This window comes from Hylaeus volcanicus, chromosome 8 (genome assembly GCF_026283585.1).
Source record: "Hylaeus volcanicus isolate JK05 chromosome 8, UHH_iyHylVolc1.0_haploid, whole genome shotgun sequence".
Taxonomy (NCBI): Eukaryota; Metazoa; Arthropoda; class Insecta; order Hymenoptera; family Colletidae; genus Hylaeus; species Hylaeus volcanicus.
This window is the reverse complement of record NC_071983.1, coordinates 12,910,000-12,935,436: the sequence shown is the minus strand read 5'-3', so window position 1 is coordinate 12,935,436 and position 25,437 is coordinate 12,910,000. Positions and strand designations below refer to the sequence as shown.

The 25,437-nt window shown below is 35.8% G+C and overlaps 4 protein-coding genes across 7 annotated transcripts in view; 2 read left to right on the top strand and 2 right to left on the bottom strand.

Moving 5' to 3' along the window:
* Positions 1–148: 148 nt before the first annotated feature.
* On the top strand, positions 149–3,532 carry LOC128880595 (uridine 5'-monophosphate synthase). Its single transcript, XM_054130847.1, has 3 exons — positions 149–1,606; positions 1,695–2,178; positions 2,262–3,532. The coding sequence occupies exons 1-3, from the start codon at positions 1,445–1,447 to the stop codon at positions 3,038–3,040; spliced, it is 1,425 nt and encodes a 474-aa protein (XP_053986822.1). The 5' UTR covers positions 149–1,444; the 3' UTR covers positions 3,041–3,532.
* On the bottom strand, positions 3,033–5,190 carry LOC128880597 (cytosolic Fe-S cluster assembly factor NUBP2 homolog). 2 transcript variants are annotated; one of them, XM_054130849.1, is made up of 6 exons: positions 4,905–5,190; positions 4,754–4,842; positions 4,330–4,551; positions 3,888–4,041; positions 3,607–3,815; positions 3,033–3,455 (listed from the first exon to the last, which is right to left on the bottom strand). In XM_054130849.1, exons 1-5 carry the CDS (start codon positions 5,013–5,015, stop codon positions 3,609–3,611), a joined length of 783 nt encoding a protein of 260 aa, XP_053986824.1. In that variant the 5' UTR covers positions 5,016–5,190; the 3' UTR covers positions 3,033–3,455; positions 3,607–3,608. The 2 variants fall into 2 exon arrangements, with proteins under 2 accessions (XP_053986824.1, XP_053986823.1); XM_054130848.1 differs by having other exon boundaries at positions 3,033–3,815; positions 4,905–5,188.
* Positions 5,191–5,342: 152 nt separating this feature from the next.
* On the top strand, positions 5,343–12,885 carry LOC128880594 (intraflagellar transport protein 56). The gene is made up of 7 exons (XM_054130846.1): positions 5,343–5,646; positions 5,837–6,363; positions 6,662–6,911; positions 6,999–7,208; positions 7,276–7,582; positions 7,755–7,995; positions 8,206–12,885. The coding sequence occupies exons 1-7, from the start codon at positions 5,644–5,646 to the stop codon at positions 8,315–8,317; spliced, it is 1,650 nt and encodes a 549-aa protein (XP_053986821.1). The 5' UTR covers positions 5,343–5,643; the 3' UTR covers positions 8,318–12,885.
* Positions 12,886–13,039: 154 nt separating this feature from the next.
* The window catches only part of LOC128880593 (prominin-like protein), a 48,084-nt gene continuing 35,686 nt past the window's right edge, over positions 13,040–25,437 (bottom strand). The window contains exons 7-15 of one of the 3 annotated variants that reach the window (XR_008457875.1): positions 24,349–24,498; positions 24,066–24,272; positions 23,387–23,942; positions 22,679–22,837; positions 21,419–21,540; positions 20,351–20,401; positions 18,833–18,991; positions 14,602–15,317; positions 13,040–13,742 (exon numbers count right to left, since the gene is read on the bottom strand). Coding sequence is in view for 1 of the 3 variants with exons in the window: in XM_054130845.1 (XP_053986820.1) it covers positions 13,730–13,742; positions 14,602–14,715; positions 18,833–18,991; positions 20,351–20,401; positions 21,419–21,540; positions 22,679–22,837; positions 23,387–23,942; positions 24,066–24,272; positions 24,349–24,498 (1,531 nt within the window). In the remaining 2 variants the exon portion in view is untranslated. Of the gene's footprint in view, positions 13,743–14,601; positions 15,318–18,832; positions 18,992–20,350; positions 20,402–21,418; positions 21,541–22,678; positions 22,838–23,386; positions 23,943–24,065; positions 24,273–24,348; positions 24,499–25,437 lie in introns of those variants that run through there. The other 2 variants (XM_054130845.1, XR_008457876.1) reach the window with 2 other exon arrangements.

Here is a 25,437-nt window from a genome sequence, read left to right as displayed (position 1 = left end):
CGGGCTGGTTGCCTGCTCTCAGGCGCAAACGTGCCACCTCTTCGCATGTCATGTGCTCCTGATACCAAAATGTAATAACTTGCCAGAAATTGATACGTACCATGAATTTCTCGTGCCACCTCTTTGCATATCATGTTTTCCTGATACCAGGAGTAAAAATCGGATCAGATTTAGATTCATACCTGTATCTAGACATAGTGCCTGTGGGTGTCAGGATTTATTAGATGTTAGAATGTGTTAGGAGTTTTTAGGTGGTGTCAGGATATGTTAGGAGGTGTTAGGACATTTTTCAATGTTTTAGGAGGTGTCAGGAGATATCAGGAGTTGTTAGGAGATGTTAGAACGATGTTAGGAAGTGTCTGGATGTGTCAGGAAGTGTCAGGAGATGTCATAAGTTGTTGGAAGGTGTTAGGTGATGTTAGAAGAGTTTTTTTTGCTCTGTGTCAGGAAGTGTCAGGAGATGTCAGAATGTGTTAGGTGATTTTAGAATGTTTTAGGAGGTGTTAGGAGATGTTGAGAGGTGTCAGGCGGTGTCTGGAAGTGTTAGGATGTGTTAGGTGATGTTAGAAGGTGGTAGCAGTTGTTAGGAGGTGTCCAAAAGTGAACGGAAAGGTAATGTCAGTGACCGGCGACCACCGCGGACGGAATGAAAATGAACGAATTGTTAGTGTCAGTCTCTAGTGATCGACGGCAGCCTGACCATAGGTCCCCCTGTAATGCGGTAACTTATATTAGTTACTATGTTGGTTCGGTTACCATCTCGTAGGCGCTACGTTTGTCGTTTCGGTTGTCATCTTGTATAATAGAGTGATCGGTGTTGTGGAGCTCGCTGATGGTGCTACAACTGCCGGAGAATCTCGTTTGGTGTAAATATCTTTGGACCATAGTTGTTGTATGTGATGGGAGAAAAATATTTGAAAAGAATATATAAACACAAGGATGCAATGTGCCATTTATAATTATCCAATGCGCCACGGGTTGGGCACCCCTGCTGTAGAAGAATCATAATGTTGAGGAGTATATCTCTATGGTCGACTCCGGCTTCGTACACGTGATATATTGGGAATTCATTTGTTCCTTACTTGTTTATTATTCTTATCTCTTTTACATTTCTGTTTCATATTTAACTTTTGTATTAAAGTTGATTAAAATAATACATGGTGTATGTCACTCAAGGGATCATAAAATCAACACATTAGTATAAGTTTAATCTTAATTGAGTAACTGATATTTACGTGGTAAACATTATAAACGAATAAATGAACTTTACCTCTTTGTAATATTAGTGTGATAAATCTGAACTAAAGATTTTTTAGCGATCGAATTTAAAATAAGAATTGTTGTACCGTTGATATAACGAGTTAACCTTAACTAACCTTAACTCTTAGTACTCGTGTTATCCTCATCTGCTTAAAATATACGTTTATTATAAAGACTAGTAACCATGTTCAAAAATACTAACGCCATGGACAATGAATTAAAAGAATTAGCTATCGCTCTTTATGAAATTGATGCATTAAAATTTGGAGAATTTGTGACCAAAGTTGGGTTGAAAACTCCAGTATACTTCGATCTGCGAGTGATAATTTCACATCCAAAAGTAATGGTAAGTCTTTGGTCTCATGCAAATTACAATGGATGTATATATTTTGGCTTAATAATTTATTTGATCCTTTCTTTCGCATTTTCCATAGACTCGCTTGGCTAAGGTATTATGGAAGTTTGCAGAAGATGCTTCAGATATATCACAAATCTGTGGTGTACCATATACTGCTTTACCATTGGCTACTTTAATTTCTGTTGATTCAAATATACCCATGTTAATTAAAAGAAAGGAAGCAAAGGCATATGGTACGATGAAGACAATAGAAGGTCAGTTTAAGCCAGGGGATAATTGCGTGATCATTGAGGATGTTGTCACAAGTGGCTGCAGTATTTTAGAAACTGTACATAGTTTAAGAAGGGAAGGTTTAAAAGTGAAGGAGGCTTATGTAGTAATTGATAGAGAACAAGGTGGCAAGAAAAATGTTGAGAATCATGGAATTAAGATGAAAAGTCTGTATACAATCACAAGACTGTTGGCGTACCTTTTAGAAGCTAATAAAATTACACCAAAAATCACAGAAGATGTTGCAGATTATTTGTTGAAGTACCAAGCGCCTACTATTGCTGTTCATGGTTCTGTTCAAAACTTTTAATTGATAAACTAATTTTATATTATACACTATTAAAATAACTTAATCTCTTTATTTAAATTTCAGATATTAGATTGAAAACTCCATTCCATGTCAGAGCGACGAATGCTAATAACGTAATCGCCTCTAAACTTTTTAATTTGATGGAGGCAAAAGAATCTACCCTATGTTTAGCAGCAGACTTGACTAAATCCAATGATATTTTAGAGTTGGCTGATTTAGTTGGACCACATATCATAGTGCTTAAGACCCACATAGATATAATAGAAGATTTTAACAATGATTTCATAAAGCATTTGAAAGAATTAGCTAACAAACACAACTTCCTGTTGATGGAGGATAGGAAGTTTGCTGATATCGGTAATACGGTATCATTACAATATCAAAAGGGCATTTATAAAATAGCGGAATGGGCAGATATTGTTACGGTTCACGCTGTCATTGGTCAGAGCATTATAGACGGTTTGAAAAATGGCTTGAAATGTATCACCGAACCGCGTGGCATTTTTATATTAGCTGAAATGTCTTCTAAGGGAGCTTTGACGAATAGTGATTATGCACAAAGCGCGTTGTCCATTGCACAAAGTTCGGACATGGTAAGTGGAATAGTTTGCCAGTCGAATATGTTCACGAATTTAGGGCTAGTTCAATTAACGCCTGGAGTAAAATTATCAAAAAGTTCTGATGACCTGGGACAACAATACAATACTCCAGAATCTGTTGTGAATTCTGGAGCAGATTTGGCTGTTGTCGGTAGAGGTATTACCGAAGCAGAGGACAAACTGAGTGCTGCATTGAAATATAAAAAGGAACTTTGGGTGGCTTATAAGAAACGAATAGTATGAATAAGTAATTTATATTACTCTGGCAATAGGTCTATATAAAAATAAGGAGAACATGTATATTTTTTTATATTTGAATATGTGCACAACAGCTAAAACTTGTAAATAATTGGATAACAACGAATTCCGAATTTCCGAATTTGGAAATACAGCAAATGTAGTGAATATAATAGAGCCATGTGTAAATATACAAAGTTTTCGATGTATGTACATTATACAACAGCACACTAATTTAATCACACTCTTATATACAAATTTTAAAATATATATGCGGGCATTTCAATTGAAGTTGCCGTAGGATAAACATATCCACGCACATTTTTATAATTGTATTTTGCAAAAACTCAATCGTTTATAACTCGTATAAATGCTATCATGTAAAAATCATATTTGTACTTGTATGTACACTCTACCCATTCTGTAACATGCGATATATATATATTATTTTTTATATATATATACATATTTTTTTCAATAAAACAGTTTTATTTTCAATTGATTAATATTACCCATTAGAAGCAAGTACTATATTTAATTGGAAATTGTATGGGTGTAATTAGAATTCTCACTTTTATGCTTCCTTGCTTTTTGTAAGTTCTTCGACTAGTTTCCGAAATACTTGTGCTACCTGGCTATCTGGTAGTGTTACTAAAACACTTTGACCTGTTTCTGCCAATTTACCAACTTGTGGATCTATAGGCACTTTTGCAAGGAATGGTACATTCACCACTTTTGAAAGAGCTATTCCTCCACCGGCAGAAAAAATATTTGTACATTCCTGAAATTATAGTTTCTTGTACAGACAATAAAAGATTTCTTTTATAACATCAAAGAAAAATGATTCACTAACTGAGCACGATGGACAAATAAAACCACTCATATTCTCAATAATACCAAATATATGAATACCAGTTTTTCTACAAAATGTTATTTCTCGTAAAACATCATCTACTGCAACTGCTTGTGGAGTGGTTACTATAAGTGCGCCATCACATTTAACATTCCTGCAAGATATAATATCACTATAATTATCATGTATCATTATATAGTATGTTTGTGATGTATAATCTTGTAATGTGGAGCCTTGCAAAACATATGAGTTTATCAATGTTATAACTTATCTAACTAGAAGTTATGTTTCATTTGAACATCACATGATCTTTGATTATAGTGACATGTGAAGTACAAGCACATGATATTACTAACAGTATAAATTCATAGAACAAAACATTATAACCTTTAAAAATTAATGTCATACATGTATAAGTAATATATGAAATAAATAAATTTACTTCAAATTTTCCATCACTGTAATGTGCTCGTCCGAGGTTCCAGGTGGTGTATCAATGATCAAGTAATCGATATCTTGCCAAACAACATCGTTTAAAAATTGTTTAATCATACCAGTTTTCTTTGGACCCCGCCAAATAACACTGTCATCTTGATTTTTTAATAAAAACCCTATCGACATGACAGCTAACTTTTGTTCTTTGTCAGCAAATACTGGCACCCATCTACAATGTTCAAATAATAATAATAATAATAATACGATGACCACCTAAATACAAGTGAACTTACAAGTTCCTGAATCGAACAAATGTTCTTTGATAATATTAATTGCAGAAATAAACAAATCCGACGATAGTCGTCGATATAAATTTTTAAGTATAATTTTCGCGTTAACGATATATTGTTCATAGAAATTGTTTTAAATACCCGTCAGAAGACTGATGAACATCTTTGCCTTCTAAATTTAAGAGGTAAGGCACGCTAGGCCCGCAAAGATCTACGTCCAACAAACCAACCTAGAACATTTTGACATGTAACAAACTTAACCTAGAAAACTGCACGACAACAAAAACCTCACTCGAAATCCTGACTCCTTGAGTGCAAGTGCCAATTGAGTACTGACAGTTGACTTTCCAACACCGCCTTTACCAGATAACACTAGTAAAACATGCTTGACACCTTCCAACATTACGAAAACAAATGCGAAAGAATTACCGGCGATGTAACATGTACTCTCCACGACAGTTGATTACGTTCTGGTCTGGTTCTGATCAGTTTTGATTGCTCCGTGTTTTCAAACGTTTCAATAACTTGGTCTGGGACAAACTCTGCGTAAACTTTTTAATTACGGATTGGTTCGGTCGAAGAATTCTTTTAAATTTACCCAAACTAACGCCATATATACTTTTTTATTTTATGAATTTCCTTTAGACATGAAATGTTTACTCTTACAACTTTCAATATAAATTTCAAAATAGTACAAATATTTTGCAATACGAACATTCAGTTCTTCGTATAAACGCTTTCTTAAAAATATAAATGAAGAGAAAATATAGTTCAATCTTAGGTAAAAATGATTAAATTCTACCGCCATTGAACTGACATCTGTAGGTGGAACACGCAAAAATTTAGTTTGAAAATATGAATTTTCTTAAATTTCCTTTTAAAGAACTAAAAAACATACTTGTTAATTTAACAATCATTTTTCTCAACAATTAGATAATATTTTACTACGAATATAGAGTTATCTTCCTCGTACTTTTACCCGTGCATAGCAATCGATAAATGCTCGTTTCTATTAGCAACAGTGACTAAAAATGGTAAACACAACGTCGTATATCATATTTTCTATTTCTTTTTCATATGTTTTTCGTGTGTTTAAACAATACATTTTTCTATTTATTTCATCTTTAATATTACAATTATCCTTCTTTTTGTTTTATTGTATTTTCTTTCTTTTAACATCGTATTTGAAAGTGTTCTAATGTTCGTAACAAATACCTGTAATAGATACTGTCAAGATCCAAGCCAGCTTCTTCCGAGGGAATAAAAAGGTCTGCATCGGAAAAAAGGATCCCTAAGCTTGAAGAGTTTTTGGAGAAGCGTGATTATACCGGAGCTTTAACACTTCTGGAGTTCAACAGTACTACTGAGAATAGTTTAAATTCAGAACTATGGATGGGTTACTGTGCTTTTCACCTAGGAGATTACAAACGTGCAGTTACAATTTACGAGAACTTAAGAAAGAAGGAACATGCACCCATCGAATTGCCAACAAATTTGGCTTGTTGTTACTTTTATCTTGGAATGTACCCTGAGTCACAGGCGATTCTGGAAGATGCTCTAGATAGCAAATTAAAAAATAGACTCATGCTTCATTTAGCACTCAAAATGGGTAATGAATCAAAATTAACGGAGTACCATCATATGCTACAAGATGTTATAGAAGATCAGCTTAGTTTGGCATCTATTCATTATCTCAGAGCTCATTACCAAGAGGCCATCGATGTTTATAAAAAGATTCTCCTTGAAAACAGGTGCTTATCAAATTGTCTTTATTTTGTTTAACAAGTGGTAGAAAGTTTTAGAATCTAATTCACATGCTTGCTCAGGGATTCAGATAGCGATAATTTAAGTAGTTTTGATGGAAATATTCTGACGGATAGAAATTCGGATGTACACTTGATTGAAAAATTAGAAAATACCAGGTATCCTTTTCCTCCTTTATCCTATCTTCCATAATTTCCAAACTTCAAATAAAAACATGTTTAATATGAGTTCCTGCAGGAAATTCTATTATATCTTTTGAAGTATACAATGTCTTACTTTTTGCAGAGATTATTTTGCATTAAATGTATATGTTGCTTTGTGTTATTATAAATTGGATTACTATGATGTAGCTCAAGAAGTTCTTCAAGTTTACTTACAAAAGTATCCTGATAGCGCAATTGCTATTAATTTGAAAGCATGTAATCATTTTCGCCTCTACAATGGCAGTGCTGCACAAAATGAAATGAAACAGCTAGTAGAAAAAATGTCTAGTTCCTTCAACTTTGGTTATGACCTTATACGTCACAATACAGTTGTATGTAATGTTATTAAGACATTTCTAAGATATTATCAATTTGTTACCTATAATCTATTACAATTATAAAAAAAAAGTTACTTCTAGGTGTTTAAGGGTGGCGAGGGTGCACTACAAATTTTGCCCAATTTAGTAGATGTTATACCGGAGGCTCGACTTAATTTAGTAATTTATTATTTGAAACAAGACGATGTGGAAGAAGCTTTCGAATTAATCAAAGATCTTGAACCATCTGTTCCACAGGAATATATCTTAAAAGGGATAGTTAATGCAGTGATGGGACAAGAAATTAATTCTGTAAGATCCTGATAAAATCAATATATTAGCAAACAACTGAAATAATTAAAAGTAAATCCATTTTCAGCGCGATAATATAAAAACAGCTCAACAATACTTTCAACTAGTGGGTTCCTCTGCTTCAGAATGTGATACAGTACCTGGTAGGCAATGTATGGCCTCTTGCTTCTTTCTTTATCGTCAATTCGAGGAAGTTCTAGTGTTTCTGAATTCAATCAAGACTTACTTTTCCAATGAAGATAACTTTAATTTCAATTATGCTCAAGCACAAGTCGCTGCGGGTTATTTTAAGGAGGCAGAGGAGGCTTTCTTGATTATACGGAATGAAAAATACAAGAATGATTATATTTACATTAGCCTTTTAGCACACTCTTGTAAGTCTACAACATATATCACTCTAGTAAATATGAAGCTATTTTCTCTACTTAAAATAGTTTTGTAATACTTAGGGGTGCAAACCCCGTAACATAGATTTCAGAAATCATTGAAATAAGAACCACCCCAATGAAACAGTCACAATACACATTGCTTTTCTTTTTGTTTTAGATATAATGAACAAGAAGCCTCAGCTGGCCTGGGATTTGTATCTAAAGATGGATACGTCTACAGAGTCATTTAACTTGGTGCAACTAATTGCGAATGATTGTTATAAAGTTGGTGAATTCTGGTATGCAGCAAAAGCCTTTGATATGTTAGAACGTATGGATCCTAGTCCTGAGAATTGGGAAGGAAAACGTGGTGCTTGCTGTGGTACATTTCAATATATCGTAGCTGAAAAACAACCCAAGTAAATCTCTCCTCTCTGATTAACTCATTTTATATTAGCTTCTCCAAGGACAATAGTTAATATTAATCGAGGCTTCTGGGTGTAAGTCTCAGTTAATATTAATCATCAAGAATCGGCCAGTGAAAGCCCCAAATATCTTATTACAAGCACAATGTTTATATTTGGGTTCTTCTCTCTTTGTTTTTGTTTCATGGTCCTATCTCTTTTTAGAGAACTATTGTCTGATGTTATTCAGCTTCTTAAGAACACGTCGAACTCACAAGTGGAGCAGATCATTCGAGTGATGCGCAAGTGGGGTAAAGATAATCGGATCAATTGCTGATGATAAAAATGGAGAATTTTTCCATGAGTGATTCTTTTACAATAAACAATTTCATAATGTTAATGTAGTTTATCTGTGGAAGATTCGTTTGTCTAAGTCACAATAAAAGTATTTTCGTTAAGTATAAACAGGGCAACGTTTTCCATGCAAAATATTACTGCACGGCGTTCATGATTTAATATAAAATAGATATATTTAAACTGTGATACACTCATTTTATAATAATATAATAATAATATTAATAATAATCATCGTAATAGCAATAATAATTAATTTTAACAAACACAATCGGTGAATCGTAAAAACACCATAGTTGATGGCATACACCATCACATTCGCATACTTGCACATTTCCGATCAAAAATTCGACATTCTTCAGAACGGAATGCATTTTTGGAAGATGACGGGGAAGCTGTTTCTCTCGATCCTCGCAATTTTCCAAAAAAGATTCCGATGGAATGGCTGCTGAAGTTCAGCGAAAGAAATCCTAGAACATTCAGCTCAAACGCCATGGGCGCCCTGAAGATTGAGCAGACAAGAGAATATAAGAAAATTCTCCAACGATACTCTTGAAAATATAAATACTTTAACATTGAAACCATTCAAAATTGTTCGCCTATTGATAGTTCAGCTCTCTAGATATAAACATTAATTATATTCCTATTGACGGGTCAGATGAGGTAAAACATTGTTGCAAAATATTAACTGCAAATTTTATTTAGTAAACCTTCTATAAAAATTGATAACTAGAGCTTTGTAACAATACTTAGTTTGTAAACTCTGCTCCATTGAGAGAAAAAATCGTTCGAAGTTTCGTTCCCCTTCAATAAAACAACTATTTTAGGTTAATTTTCAAGAAGTTAAACTATCAGTGGGTGAATCATGGCTGTGAGAGCCTTAAGAAACCTTAACTCATATCTCATCTCATCGTTTCGCACAGAAGATAGTAAAAAGGGTTTTCTTTCTTCTCAGTGGTTGACAGTGCTTATGTGTCTTAGCATCACACAGAGAAGGAGTGCCTTGGTACCGAATCATCGCTACGCTTTCGATATAAAAATAGCACCAAAAAAGTGTCTCCCGGTATGCCTTTTAAGAGGCACACGAAATTTCGATTTTCATCGTTCGTGTAGTTGCACACGAATTTCCACACGGCACTCATTCTCCGGTCTTCGTCACGCACTACATGATACGTGGCTAATATACATAGTCCACCAGATAAAACAGCTTTACGAGTCCATATACAGTAATTCTCGATCGTTACTTTTCCGTAGCTCCTTTTTACAAAACGAAACAAAAAGAACACCACGGTTCTCCGGTTCTCCATCAATATGGTGACGACGATGTGTCCGTTGAACGTCGATATTACGCTAAAAACGTAGCTTACTTTTCACTATGCTAAACGTGTATGTAGATACGGTAATGATAGAGTGGAAATCGTCTTCTCTTGCAAAATTCCTTCTCTCGTCTTTTTTTCATTTTACCGAACAGTCAGTCATTCAGAGGTATGTGTCCCTTTCACCCTATTCTCACGTACTCCCTTCTATCACCCTCTGTTTATTTTTCTCTTTTTAAAAAAGACCTTAACGAATCTGTGCTCCCAATTTCTCACGTGCCTATACAATACGAGGAAAGTACTCTTCTTATTACATTTTTTTTTAAATGGATTTTTCCCTCTTTTTTGGCAATCTGCTACCAGCCGAACAAAGACCGTAGCATGGGCGGCGTAATCTACCGTACAATGTTAAGTTTAAAATTCGCTGCTCGCGCGGCAACGACTGTGAGAAATAGATTCTCTATGCAATACAACATCTTGTCGTTTTTATGGTTTACGACAGTCCCTCGTCGAGGCTAAAGTTCAACGACAATGCTTAGAAACATCGTCGAACATCAACCTTTAATCCAAAGTCCCAGACATCACATGGTAGAAGTCCATGTCACTGTGAGATTTTAAATATTTCAGAATCCCTATGATTAAATGTAAGTGCGTTTCCTTGGTATCAACTTTCAAATTCGACATGTAATGCTCTATACTCAGACAAAAAAATCTCTGATTCCTTAGTGTATTTCTCTAGGACTTATACGGAGTGATGTTTGGACACTTAAAACATCTAAATTTAAAAGATTTAAACATCTACGTGTTATTAGCCCTTTACAGCTTTCTGTGAAGCGAGTTGGCGCATTCAGGATCATTTTGTAAGAATCCCATCGTCTTTGCATCGAATTCACTTACATCTGTTGAGAGAGAAAGTTCCTGTATAGCAGAGTCTTTTCCCTCTGTGGACGCTACAGCCTTTGAGAGGCTTTCACTCAGGGATGTATCATAGTCCCTACAACAGAGACTACCTAAAACGAAAGTACTTCCTCGTCATACTAATAGACAGATTCATTCATCGCGTCGAGATACTGTATTTAAACGTAGCATTCACTTCTTCGGGTATTCGCAAGTCGTGTAGACTAACAATACGTATACATTTACTAAGAACTTGTCCATACTACTATAATTGCACAAAAGCTGCCAGTATAGAAGCAGTTCATGGTCAACCGTCATGTGGTGTGCACGATAGCTGGTGTTTGGGTGAGTGAACTGATTACCCGATATCCATATAGTGAATACGAGCGCAGGTTTATACCGCCCAAGGAGATAAAAACTCGAAAAAACCGACATATGTAATACCTGCATGGCGATTGAAGTATTATACAATGGGCAGACGTTTGTGTGTCTATCGAAGTATGGCCAAGTTTTTAGCTGCCCGGTGTATGTACAACCTCTATGCGACGCGCGAACATCTCCGTAGGAGCTTAGATCAGTAAATTACACGGTAAAGTTTAATAGTAAGAAAAACGTCTACTTAAAGAACCATGTACAGAGAGTATTTTGTAGCGACGACCTTTGCGGAGAAACTATCTTCCACTGTCGGAGAACCATCGGTTCGAATTGCGGCGAGGTGGAAATTAGTTTCAGGACTCAGTTATCCCTGCAAGCGGTCGGGAAAGGTCGAGGACAGTGAGAACCGTGGAATTCGAACTGGCGACCCCGTGGCACGTTCCAATTCCACGGACCACGCGCGAAGAACGTCGTTTGGCATTTAAATATGGCGTTGTTCAGTGCTCGAGATTTGCGAAGCATCAACGATCGTTTCGCAAACATTTATCCGGAAGCCGTAGCGCGATCGACGAGATCCACGGAACGCGACTTGGTCAAGAGACGGCAGTGTCGTTTGGAGCGAACAGAATTTCACGGAAAAAAATCTCTTAACAATAAGACTTAAAGCTAATCTGCAATCGCATCGCGCTGGGTTCTAATTCCTTAGCGTTAATTAGGGATGCGCGACATACAACGATGTTTGACACTTTTTCGAAACGTTATGTTAATATTCTGTTAGATATTTCTTGAAACGATATATTGACATATCGATATTATTTACACAAATATGGCCCACCGATATATAAATATGATAATGTAGAATCTCTTTTGACTTTTGAATTTCAATGAAATATTTTTTATATTTATATATAGTATCGCTTTAACCGCGACAGGACAGTGGTCACGGACGTGAATGGTATAGTGTACATTGGTAATTAATTGTATTAATATAACAACTTTTTTCTGTTAACCTTTTAGAATGAAAATGATTGCGGAGTTACACAATAATCATTTACAATATCCATGTTAACCTATACATCATTTTTAATTGTGACTGTTTTATTTATAATACAAATTTTATCGATATTAATTCGATATATTGCGTATATTCACATTGTAGATACCGATTGTTAACGACATCCAATATCGATGTTCGAAGCAAATATCGCACATCCCCTACTGTTAACCATTTGCCGATGGCTACTTTTTGTTCTAAGCACGACGTAGACTAGGAGTAATAAATTGGTTCACGGTTAAAGCCGAAACTTTACAAAGGATCATCTTTGTAATCTTAAAGCAGGCACAGCCAACTTGATTTATTAAGCCAGCGACTGACTTGTAACAGAACGCTGTAATGTAACTGTTCGGCACGAATTTTATGGCTCGCCACCAACGTTACATTACAAGGTCCTTTTTGGAATCACGAATGCTCGCTTCGAACTCTCGGCTCAATTCTCTCTCAATCCTTCCTACTCAGTTCAGTGAAAAGTAGATGATCAAAGAGGTTCGTCAAAAAACCGACAGACCAGTGGAGCACGGTCGAGCGCGAACCGAGCGCAAGAACGGCTCGGTTCGTTGCTCGCTAGTCCGCCAAACTAAGCGAATGCTCGCATTAGATTACAATGTTCTGTTGCAAGTCAGTCGCCGGCTTTATAGGCATGATCAACGAATGTATGCCCGCAACTAATCGAGTTGGCTACCTCTGTCGTAAAGAACCAACGCAGAAAACATCCCTCGTCGAGTCGATCGCACGTGCTTCCTGCAGCGACTAACTACACTCATTTCTCATCATTGTTATCCGTGCACTTTGTTGCTCCGGTAGGCAGTTCATGTAAAAGACAGTGGAGGAGGACATAATTCATAAGACACAAGCGGCTGAATATACACACGTTCGCTACTTTCCGAACACACGATGTGTCTGATGAAAGAGAAGCAGTACACGCCAGTGGGTCGGTAAGGGAGGCACGATAAAGAACTTTTATTAATACTGGTTAATGCAGACGATGATTTCAATCCTGTGCGTTAGGAACTGAATGCAAAGGTGAACTGAGTGTTTCAACAAAATTTCCTCGCGGACCTTTAAAAAAAACACTTTGTTTTAATAAAAATAAACGACGATAACATTCGGCACGTCTTCGGCAGTTGCCAGTCAATGTTTGTAACGAGTAATACACGCAAAAGCTTGAAGACGTATCGTGGATCAAGGATAGAACACTTGGTCGCAATGGCAATTAACAGAAGAAAGATTAAATGTCGAAGAAAAGGGCGATAAACGATCAGTCATGTGAAGAAATCAATTAATATAGCACAAACGATGAAAATCATCGCTACATTACAGATCGTCTTGTAATAAAAAAAAATAATAATAATAAAAAAAAAATAATGAACAATAAACAATTAGGAGGGGAAACCGAAGAAAAGGTGACAGCACGATTGAAACTGTTCCCGCAACGTGAACGTTTCTCTCGTTGTAACGCTTGGTTTTTAAATAATACTAAAGTTAAACGAATCGCACACGTAGATCACATTACTCGCGCTCGCCGAAGGGTTCCATTTAGTCTACCTCAGTCTGTATCAAACTTGGTCTTTAATTGATTTTGCCGTTTGCACGGTCCGTGGCACGCCCATCAGGAACGCTGCGATTAAACGTAGTCCCGTTTGCATCTGAATTTCTCTTTCTTTTTGAGCGTCCTTCTGTAACTGCGGGTGAGACTATGAGTAGCTACGCTACTCAGCGCTACCTTTGTGCATGCCACGGCACTTGTTTCCTAATTTCTGTCCCTGAAAAGTATCATACAAAAGCTTATAGCAAGCACAATATTTCTAAAAATATTTTTATAAATACTTCAAACCAAGGATTGAAAGTGACATTCAAGTGTTTTTAATAAAACAACTGTTAGAACTTATATTTCTTTTTTGTAAAAATATCTGTTTTGGTACTATTTGCACGAGAACAAATTGTTATAGTTAGTATAGTAATATATATATTTGTATTTTTTATGCAACTTTAAGTACCGGAATTGTAGGCTAAATTTGTATGTTTTACTTTGGAACGATGCCGTTTTATTAAAAATGTATATTTTTAAAAACGGCTATGTGTTTCACTAGCTTTTCGACTAAGGAAACTAATTAATTTAGTTTCACTGTTCTAACTTGAACCTGGTTTGAGTTATCGTGATCTCTGCAAAATCATTTATTTTTAAGACACTCCACTAAACCGTCTGCCAAGAATACTTATACCATACATGGTAATTGTCTACATTAGGGGAGGCATCTCTGATCACCTTGACCTTGACATATGTTGCCAAGGCCATGTTCCCGAGTAACTTTTTCTAATAACTTAACCGGCGCTCACTGCTTATTAAAAAGTTATTAATAAAAATGTATTGTAAGTATTATACTAGAATCTGCGTATATGTACGTACGCTCGCGTAACAGACCGCTGTAAACACACTAGCGTGCTTCAAATGTCAACATTTCAATGATAACAACTAGAAATGATAGAGTACAGGATGCCGAAGCACATCTAGTGTGAACATTACTTTGAACCTGTCACCATGCTATTTCATGACTTTAAGAACAGTTTTTATCCTGGCTTTGTATGCATCGGTATAAAGTTACAAAATCTGAGGAGTCTTACCCTGGCCCAGGATAATAGTAAGGAGGTGGTCGTTCGTATTCTGTGCTCAGCGGCGGAGGAGCCACGGCAGCCGGCTGGTACCTAGGAGGACCACCATTAGGGAAGTCCCAATTTCTGCAACCAACACTATCGCGTTAACAAATCACAAAATACATTTTCCTTTGTACAACTTATACTCTATCCTTCGTCGGACGTATCGAACGAGAAAAAAAAAAGTACGAACACAAAGAAAAAAGAGTACAAGATAAAAGTCGTCAACATCGAACGTAGTGTCTTTGCCACAGCATGTATGCCTTAGCGAACAAACAAATGACGAAGCTGCCGAAGCAAAAACGAAGTTAATTTTGTATCTGTGACTTCCTTTGATAAAACGATGACTCGAAACTCGAAAACATGCTCTATTCAGGTCTTATATCGTCTAACACAATTCGTATTTGCGATGGCGTGTAGGGTAACTGTTGATGCCACGCGAATTTCTTCCAGCTTGTAGTAACCGACTCGTAAAAGCTCTAGCAAAGCTATTTTGCCTGCGACGCAAAGAAATTGAACAAAAAAAAAGGTAAGTTAATGAATTTAAAAAAAAAAAAAGAAAGAAAAGAAAGAAATAGGAACTAATAAAAACGAAGACGTATTTGATAACAATCTGTCTTGCGACTTACGTGCAGAGGCGTATCGAGAGACGCGGGAAGTTGCCCCCCCGCAAGGTTCCCACTCACCTGGAAATAACCGGGAGAAAAAGCGTGACCAACGGGGTTGCATGAGTTGTACACGGATGGGATCAAGTGGTATCAACGATAAGTCTAAACCTGATCTACCCCTTTAAATCATTTATTAATAAAAACAAAACAAAATATACGTCTTCGATGCTTATAAATGCTCTACAAAATTTATTCTTTGAACGAGAAAAGATAGTTCGTTCTCGGAATGTTCGTTTATATCAGTGGAAATTAACCCTTTGCAAGTGCTTTCTTAGTTTGTTCTCGGCTAATTTTGATTCAATTTTTCTGGATTTTAGTTATTTAAAGTTTATCGTTTTAGCAATAAAAAAAGAATACATAATATCAAAGTATTTAGTTAATTTCCATCTTTTTGTAGTGTGATATTTCTTCAAACAATCTTCTAGATGTAAAATTAACTTTTTGTCACAAGTTTTTCAATATTACTTTGTCTAATTAAGCCTTCAAGCACGAGAATAAACATAATACTAACAATAATTGCACATAAAACTTACCTCTTCAAATATTCCAGATTATTTACAGGAATCAGTTATATATGCAATTCAATGCGATTATGTTTCAATAATTGATGAGAAACACATTAATATTATTATGATAAAAGGTGTACAATATTTTTATGTACATTAGGGTGGTCCTTATTTTAATGAGTTTTTAAATCTATGTTATGCACACCCTAAATACCTTACAAATACATAATAAAAAAGTAACCGACTGAAGAAATTGCATGTATTTTCCATTTCAAACTTTCGAAGGTTTGTGGCACGCGTGTTACTGTTAAAATTAAGTGCCCAAATGTAGGAATTTTTTTTTATGTATTTGCAAGGTATTTAGGAGGTGCATTACATAGATTTCAAAAATCATTAAAAGAAGGACCATCCTAATGTACATACATACACTTTTAAAACATTTTTTAATAAAATTGTATTCCACTACTTTCGTTTATTAACTGCACGAAGTATCTCATCAGAGTTGACATTATAGTTTTAGAGAAAAATAATTTTGTCACGCTAAAAGTGACTTCATAATGCAAAGGATTAATGAAATATAAATTATAAACGTTGCTGATAGTTCACTATTCATTATATGAAAGTAATATACCATCAGAAACTATAGTTGCTCCTCAATGAAACGATAAAAATTAAAGGTGTAATGGCTGTAAAAGTGTTTTATATTAGAGATACAATTATAAAAAAATGCAGGGAATATGACCATGCATTCAACACAATTATTCTTCTCAATATAGCGCTATCAGTGTCCTATATATTTTGATTTTATCACCTTCTGCATTATAGTTAACAAAATTTTTGTACATTATATTCATCACCGGCAGATCACAGTTAACACCGTCAGCTAAAAGTTATGATTCATGAATCCATTCACGATACCTTTATATCTATTTTTAATTGAGGTTCCAAGCCAAAGAACAACAAATCAATAAATTGTGTTGGAGGCATGGTTATGTTCTTGGAGTTTTCAATAAGAGCTTCATATACATAATCGTGTCTCTAATATAAAATGCTCCCATAACCGAATACATCTTTGATTTTAATGAAATTTGTTCGAACACATTTGCAAAGTTTTCTGTAAAATATAACTGTGTTGAATAAAAAGGAACGATTAAACGTAAAGCTATATGTAGTTACTATTTCAACTCCAACTATCTAACTGAACTGACTCAGGTATGTAAATACATATTAAACTTGATCCCATCCTTGATTAAGTTCAGCGTGTTAGAGAGACGTAGGAGCGAAATATAGAAAGAACATTCGCGCGATGAGTGGGAACCCTGCTCACCGATGAAGTGAAAGAAAAATTAAATGGGAGTGAACTGATTGGTGGTAAGATCAGGTCGGGATGCGACAGAAACCGAGCGACAGTCCCGTCGAACAGAAATTGCGTAAAGTGTCACAGAAAGCTGAATTTGAAGATTGAAGCTCCGAAAGTAATGCAAGACTTACTGCGTGTTTACCGATATGCTAAAGACTTTAGTGTGTGGTTCTGTTTTGGAGGGGATGGTGGGTTCGTGGCTTCGCCACGTGGGGTTGGAACTGCAAAACAAACCAGAGGTGAACTAGTGAACCGGAGAAATTATAGGAAATCCCAGAATCGTTCAAGAGTACGATCAACACCGTACTATTCAGCCGGTGTTCACTCACGAGAATCAACCCTGAGGTCTTTACATCCTTCAAGAATGTATTCTACGTTCCGCTTGATCAATAGCAGCTTCTCTCAAAGAATGAGAGACGATGATCAAAGTAAAATGATTGAAGAGAAAACAGTGTCATAAAGGAACAGGATAAGTCTCTACTAAAATTGAAAACATTACCATGAATTGTATGTAATTATAGTAGACAGTCTTTAAATTATCACATGTTGTTTGAAATAGATGCAAATGTTTTAACAAGTTCATCTTTTAATGAATATGTTACTGTGAATATATAAAATCATGATTGTATATAATCATCAGTAAATGCATGCAGTTACCAAATTAGCTGATGTATGTATGAAACATTCATTGTTTTCACAACCTTGTTTATTCTAATATTTGATAAAGGACTAGTGAACAAGAAAATTAAGATGAATGAACAATCTTTTAAATGATGTTTCTACTCTTTTGGGATCACTATGAAATTACGGAAATCAATTAAATAATTGTAGAAGAGTAATGGCGAATAACCGTTCTAAATTCAAAATAAATCGTAATTACATATTTGTGTTTCTTATTGTTGCATCCATAGCTTACTATTTATTCGTCACTATTGTCCTGTAAATAAAGCCAACCTAGTTTTGGCCATTGTAAAAAAAAAAAGTACAAGATATACATGGATTTTTAGTTATTGTTTAGACATCGTCAGTAAGACGTTATCATAAAGATTATTTGAATTCTCACCAGTTAATTTGGTGACTGTACGCATTCATTGGTGATTATGTATACATACACACATAACATGTATATTATCACAGATTTTGTAGTTTCATACTAACGGATACACAGCTACTACATTAGTAGTACAACAATGTAACTGCTACATTAGTTGTACAATGACACAGTTCAATAATACTATCTTCAATTGCTCATACACTACTCTGTAATACTATTATTTTCTGTTGAATTAAAACGTATTAGGACAACTGGAACTATCTTTTGCATATTTACATGTTACATGTATCGTAATTATTAAAGTGCTAATAAAATTAGATGAATCTAAAAAGTTAAAGAAAAATTTCAGTGATTTAGACATCAAACTAAAGAAGCAACACTGTATGTCCTTTTTTCTTTAAGGCAGCAGCATCGTGTATAGTTGTACAACTAATATAGCAACATTCATTCCAGAAGAATTATTTGGATAAGAGATTTTAGAAAAAAGGTATGCATTATATTGCTCAGAACCTTATATAATTTCATTCGGAAGATTACTCTTTGACCTTGAATTATCCTGTCCCTTAAGAGGTCTCTGCTTCGTGGATCACGAGCGACTCGTTGGGACACTTACTTCGGCGCCAAATCAGAGTATCTGGAGTCATGGTGGGACGTGCTTTGATGCGCGTCAGAGATCCTTTCCCGCTCGTATCCGACCGCAGGGCCGTCATAGCTCTCGACATATGCCGATGGATGATGTCTGCTTTGAGATACGTATTTCTTGTCATGAACACTGCAAATAAAAGACACGTGTTATCCCTGTGAACGGTGTCCCGCCTTAACACTCGTCATGCGAGTTAGAGAATCAGTGTACTGTTTTGCTAGAAGCTGTTTCTGCGTGTTTTGTGTGTCGTTAATGTCCTAAATAGCTTGTCACGCGTCAAACATCAGCCCCCATGCCATCGAGCTCGTTACTTTTTGCGCATGTAAGGAAGAGAATTCAGAAGTCGTTCTCTGTTAATAATTTAAACGCCCTGTGGACCAGTATAATAGAGACAGGGACTAGTATAATAAGTCATAAAAAAGTAGTTGCAAAGCACTAACGTCACTAAATGCTACATCTTCGCAATATATACATATAATATATGTTCAACAGGCAAACAGGGGAATCGCTGTTACTACACGATATCACATGTGTGTGATATAGTCGACGATGAATTCGAAAAAGTTCTCTACACATAATATTATTTACAAAATATGACCATACAGTACAATTTTAGTAATTTGTATAATTTGTATGAATTCCGAAATTAAAAAAATATCACTTCGTATCGCTGTTCAGCGATGTTAGTGTTTTACGACAGCTCTTTCCGTGGCTCATTGTACTCAAATGACATAATCTACTTTTACTGCGGCGCTTAAAGAGTTAAAAGAGTTGGAAAGGTAGTACACCAACATTAGTATTTCTAGGACTAATCAACACCTTTTGAATTGATGGCGTGGCGTGACGCTGTTCAACGATCGTTGATCCGAAAATTCGTTTATTGACTTTGGAACAACGTAGTCGAGAAGGTGTTAAAAGCGTACATTAAACAGCAGAGAATTGATTGCAAACTATAGAGATATACGTTCTAGTAGTTACAGCGATATTGTAAGATTTGTGAAAGAAACATCTTGATACAGATATACCCTGAATCTCTCAGATTCTTCTTCATAGATCATCCACGTGTCATAATATTGCATAATATTGGAAAAGGCAAAATTTAAAACCCGTTCAAATGGAATTCGAATTCTTTCACAGATTATGTAGATTACTTCCAATCTCGTTGGATTCTTCTACAACTGTTTCCCGTACAAGATTTCCTGATCCCACAATATCTCGTTTAGAGTGCTCGTCGCGTTATAACTAGGTGTTCCGTGCAGTCAGAAGGAATTACAAGGCTAATAGATCGGTCTACGTGAGTTCTTCGAATACTCTGTGTCTTTACTACCAGGTGTATGTAGAGTTAGGGTAAAAAGAAAATTGGATGGTGTACTATACTAGTGCCAATAGTCATGACGTGTTCACAGCGTTAGGGATAGATGTATACATGCGACACAACCAATAGAATTTGGCATGCGAGCAACTTGGCTTTTGTCGTTGTATACTTACTGAGCAAGGGGTATGTTATCCCTGTCTGCGTACGCGTCATACAAATATTCACTGGAACGGAGCGTGTTAGCGGTTAGATTTCAACAACCATTCCACACATTAGACAGCTACTTTTAACTTAATGTAAACTACTGTATTTAGGAGTGGGAAAGCATTCGGTGGTCTGGTTACTTTCTGTGCTACCAAAATTAAGACTCGACACATTTTGAAATGTTCATTTTAAAGAAATAGGAGTAACACCTGTTTCGAAATTGGTCAGTTTGCCGGCATTTTTTGCAAAAAGTATCAGACGAGCGAATCCCTGCCGCGAGAACATATTGTGCCAAATGTTTTAGCGTTCTTTTTCATAGTATGATGAGCGATCTCGTGAGACGTGTACAATCGACACGACGATTTATTAGTTAATAGCACACGGACACACCGAGTAGATGAAAACTGAAAGTGAATAGGCAGTCTGCTGCGCTTATTAGGGGCACACGTAAGACTGTTCGGGAAAATTGGCGATGCGACTTCGAGACTCGCTAACGAAACAGTAGAATGATTCATGCCGTCTAGAAAATGAAAGGCATTACAAGCGCGAGTAAGTGCATGCTATGGGTATATGGAAGCTCGATTAACTACCAGATCGAGATAGAAGACTCAACACTTTCTACATGAAGGGTGCTTAGAATTTGTTGGCGAGAAATTATAGAAATTATAGAAGCGATTGTTTTCGAGTAATCGTGATGAGTAATCGCATTAAGTATATTTTTGTTCTCAGTAATTTCTGAATTCCCTCGACGAGCAGTTCAAGTTTCAATTGATTTTATCCTAATGTAACTCTTTGCAAACTTAAATTTATAAATTAAACGATATACAATCTTTATTTAGGATTTATAGTTTCCGTTAAAAGCTTTATCTTACTTATTAAATTTCATAAGTGACATCGTACAATTTGAATTTCATGGCAAAGGAGACGTTGATTCTTTTATGGTTGGCATGCACCAGATATCTAATTGTCTTGGGAACACCTAGTAACACTTGATTCATCGTTGGGGATTAAACGACACAAAAATAACAGAAACTTACGCTTCGACTAGGGGTCCTGGGTACGGGTCCGATTTCTGATACAGCGCGCTCAGTTTCACGCAGAGCACTATGGTTGGAATGAAGAGGATTAAGCACCACCCGACACTCACCCAGAAACCATTCTACACGTTGTCAACAAACAAATAGACAAAAACATTTTAGTATTGTAATAGCGGGATTTATAAAAATCAACAAAGGACGGGGCTATTTATATTTAATCCTCACTTTATATCCTCGCTATATTAACCCTTAACGGACATATGTCATTTCTTACGTGACATAATACATAACTGTTTCTCTAAAGAAAGTAGCTTAGTAGCTTTTTACAACTTTATCTACCGGGAGCCTATTTATCGGCTTTTTAATTTCAGTGATTATCTTGTGGAATGATATTAACTGTGTTATTGATTAACTACTTACAATGCTCAAGTTTTGAAAACAGACAAGACTCATGATATACCTAGTAACAGTATGCAAAAGTTAATTGTCAGTGTCGTGTAGCATGGTCATCGCTCCTCGAAATTAGTTTATTGCAGGCTCACCGATATCGATATTGGACGACCAGATAATCGAAGGCTTGCGAAGAACAACTAAGTTTACGTTCTTCACAGGCCAACGAGTATCTGGAAGAGAAACTAAAGCGAACATCTGGAAAGAATGCACCTCAACGATCACATCCCAGTTTCTAACCCATAGCAAAGACTACGCGTACATATCATCTTGATCCGGTTCGAAGGACTAGTGAGTCTAGATTAATATGTATACTAATGTAGAAAGTTCTCTTCTAACGTATGGGACCTTTCTAAATAGGCCGGCGGTTAAAGCGTTAATAATAAAAAAGTAAGAAAACGTACTTTCTATACAAAAACTGTTATTTTCGTTAAGGAAAATGTTATCTTCTTTTATAACAAGTAATGCTATTGTACCGTTTTTCTATCGTCAGGTAGAATAATGTCATCCGGTAAGGGTTAACAAAAAAAAAAGATTATCTATCTAATCTCTTATTTATCTATTGATGAATTAATTCATATTTGAATTAAACACTATGTGATTAAATAAATGATATATCTATGTGAAAATATCATGTGCAACCGATAAGTCTACTTAACAAATCTGGGACAGAATGAAATAATATTTTCTCTAAATCAGAGACCCCTTGTAAGATTCAGGCCCGGGCCAAATGATCTAATTGGCCCATCCTGTGATAGGACCAGCCATAGTAAATCGCATATATAACGATTTGTTTATTGGTATGCTTACAAATGGATCCAGAATCTTATTGCAACCGGCGACCAGAGTAGCGTTGTAAGCGTTTGAAACAGGAGCACATCTTCCAACATCTTTCAAAGCACTTACGCTGACGTAATCGAGGTAGTCATCAATTTGGCGAAGAAAAGCGTTTCCGAACCTGGTTGCTAGCTAAAAACACAAATAACTTAATATTATTAAGATGTCGTAACGTTTGGTCTTATTTCTAAGGTAAGATCTGTCTAGCTCGGACGTAAAAACAAATCAATTTTGTTTTTATATTTTTTTAAAAGGTTCGTTTTATAAAAATAAAATAATATCTTGAAAATTGAAAAAATGGCAACGTTATAAAACCTTCAACTGAACTCCCTATATATCTACTCTAACATTGTTCACCGAAACTTTAAACCAGTTTTTCTCAAAACTGGCTTTTTTCAAGTTAGTTAACGTAAAATTGAGGAAACCAATGTAGCAATTACTTTGAAATTGAATAGGGCCCAAGGATTCTTGTCAAATTACCAATAACACTTACTTCTTTATTATTCATTATCACGAGTAAACGAATAATGCTATCTTCATATGAATAAATGTATGTACAAAATATATTATGCAACAGTTTCCTAAAAATAAAATTTCAAACATTACCCAATTCTAAGGGCTCCAAACTAGTCAGATCTCTTAAAACTGCTACAAATAGAAGTAAAGAAAGAGCAAAATTACATGTTGGACATATTCTGGTCCGTCTTTGTTCAGAAACGTTTGCGCCTTTGTAACTTCTTCGACGAGGTCGTGAATGGCTTCCGCCATCGAGCTATGATTGAAATTAATATTCTCCTGAAGCGTCAACGCTTTCTCGCTCAATTGTTCGCTAAGTGTCGCCATCGGTATCACCAGGTCTCTATGATACTGCTCCAGATCGTTCGCGTTCTTCTCCAGGCTAAGGCGAATAACCTCCTGGTCTTCGGGCAACTTGGCGGCTACTTCCCGCAGTTGTTTTGCCAAATGCTCCAAATTGATGTTCGTGATGTTCTCGGCGAGGATCTCGGCGTACTGATAGAACTTGATGTCGCTGAGCCCGCTCTGCGCGAGATCGTTGAGCTTCAACTTGGCACTTCCCGTGAGAATCACCACGTCTGGAGACAGATTAATTTTGCGACGCAGATGCTGGATAGTGTTGTTGATGTCGTAGCGCCCGGCGTAATCCCGTAGTGCATTCACATCGTAGCGGTGCTCCAGATTCAGTACAGTGTACAGCGACTCGTTCAGGTGGCACTGTCTGTAACGAAATCAAAAGTAAATATTGGTTTGTTCATCTTGAACTGTGTTCTGTGCGATAAATGTTTGAGAAATGCTGCTGTGAAAATTGTAATTGCTGGATCCTCAGTTGTGAGACACTTACGTAACAATGTAGCTCATGTTCACGTCGGAGATGGGGTACAGTACTTTCTTGACCTGAACGATTTCATCGACCAGAGCGAACATTCTGTTGTCGTTGGGATTCTTTAAAGGTTCGCAGACTGCACGTTGCATCAGGACACCAGTGACCATGTGCACCACGGTGATCACCATTAGGACGCTCGTCAGAAGAAAAATGATCCAAACAGCCCTAAACAAATTCGTTTACCATGTATAAGTTGTAAATTTATTATTGCGTTGACTTTGTTAAAAGTTCTATTGCTTACATCATCAAAAATCGTGCTCCGGATCCTTTGTTGCAGCAATCGTCACCATAACCGTCGGGCCGTTTTCCACAAATTCCACAAAATAGGCCAAAAGTCAAACACATCAGAACGGTCAACACAACTCCAGATATACCTAGACCCAGGTAGTACCTAGAAGAGCAAAGAATTTGTCAATTGTTAAAAAGAATCGGCAATGTAAATTTTAGTAGGGATACTTCATGCAAAACTGGTATAATCTGATATTTAAACTTTTTAAAAATAAATTACGCCCGTTAAACTGACAATTGGAAGAAAATGAATGTTTGGGTGCTTATGATAAAGACTCTGTCAAGTAAAAATTATTTCTGTTTAAAATTCATACAAAAAAATTTCTAATTATTTTTATACGAATAATTTAATCTATGTTTGGATTCACCAACACAAGTTTCTTTCCAAATTAATTTTTTCTAACTAAATATTTATGCTTTCTCCCGTACTTGGTGATTAATACTAATTCATAATTTTAATTATTAAAAAAATAAACAAAAGTATCTATGTACTTTGTTCTTGTTACCCTTTACTGTCCAAACTAGCACGAGACAATGTTGATAACTAGTTGTCGCTTATATTTTAATAAGTTAACTACATGTAAAACAATTTGTTCACCTACACTGCGGAGCATAACTATAACACCGCCTACATTTTTTAATATTTCAGACAGTTCAAAAGCACTGGGGAAAGATCAATCATATCAGGTGAAAGGATATGATAAGAAATGATTTTTATATTAATCTCTTCGAAGCTGCTCTTATAACCGACATGAAGCAATCAAAACAGTGATTTTCGATTCTTGCATAGCTATAACATCAATATAAATAAGCGAGTTTTGTTAGTTTTAAAAGTGCGATACGTATGGATAAACTCTCTAATTATTTTTTTAATAAAGTTAGACATTATATTATAGATTAAAAAATGGCAGGTGTTAAGAATATGGTGCTATAGTTATGCTCTGCAGTGTACTATATCATAAATGAGTTTCACTATGTATATCTAACTAGTCTCTTATTTCCAGACAATTAAAAACATTATATACTCTTCTCTTTTTCAACA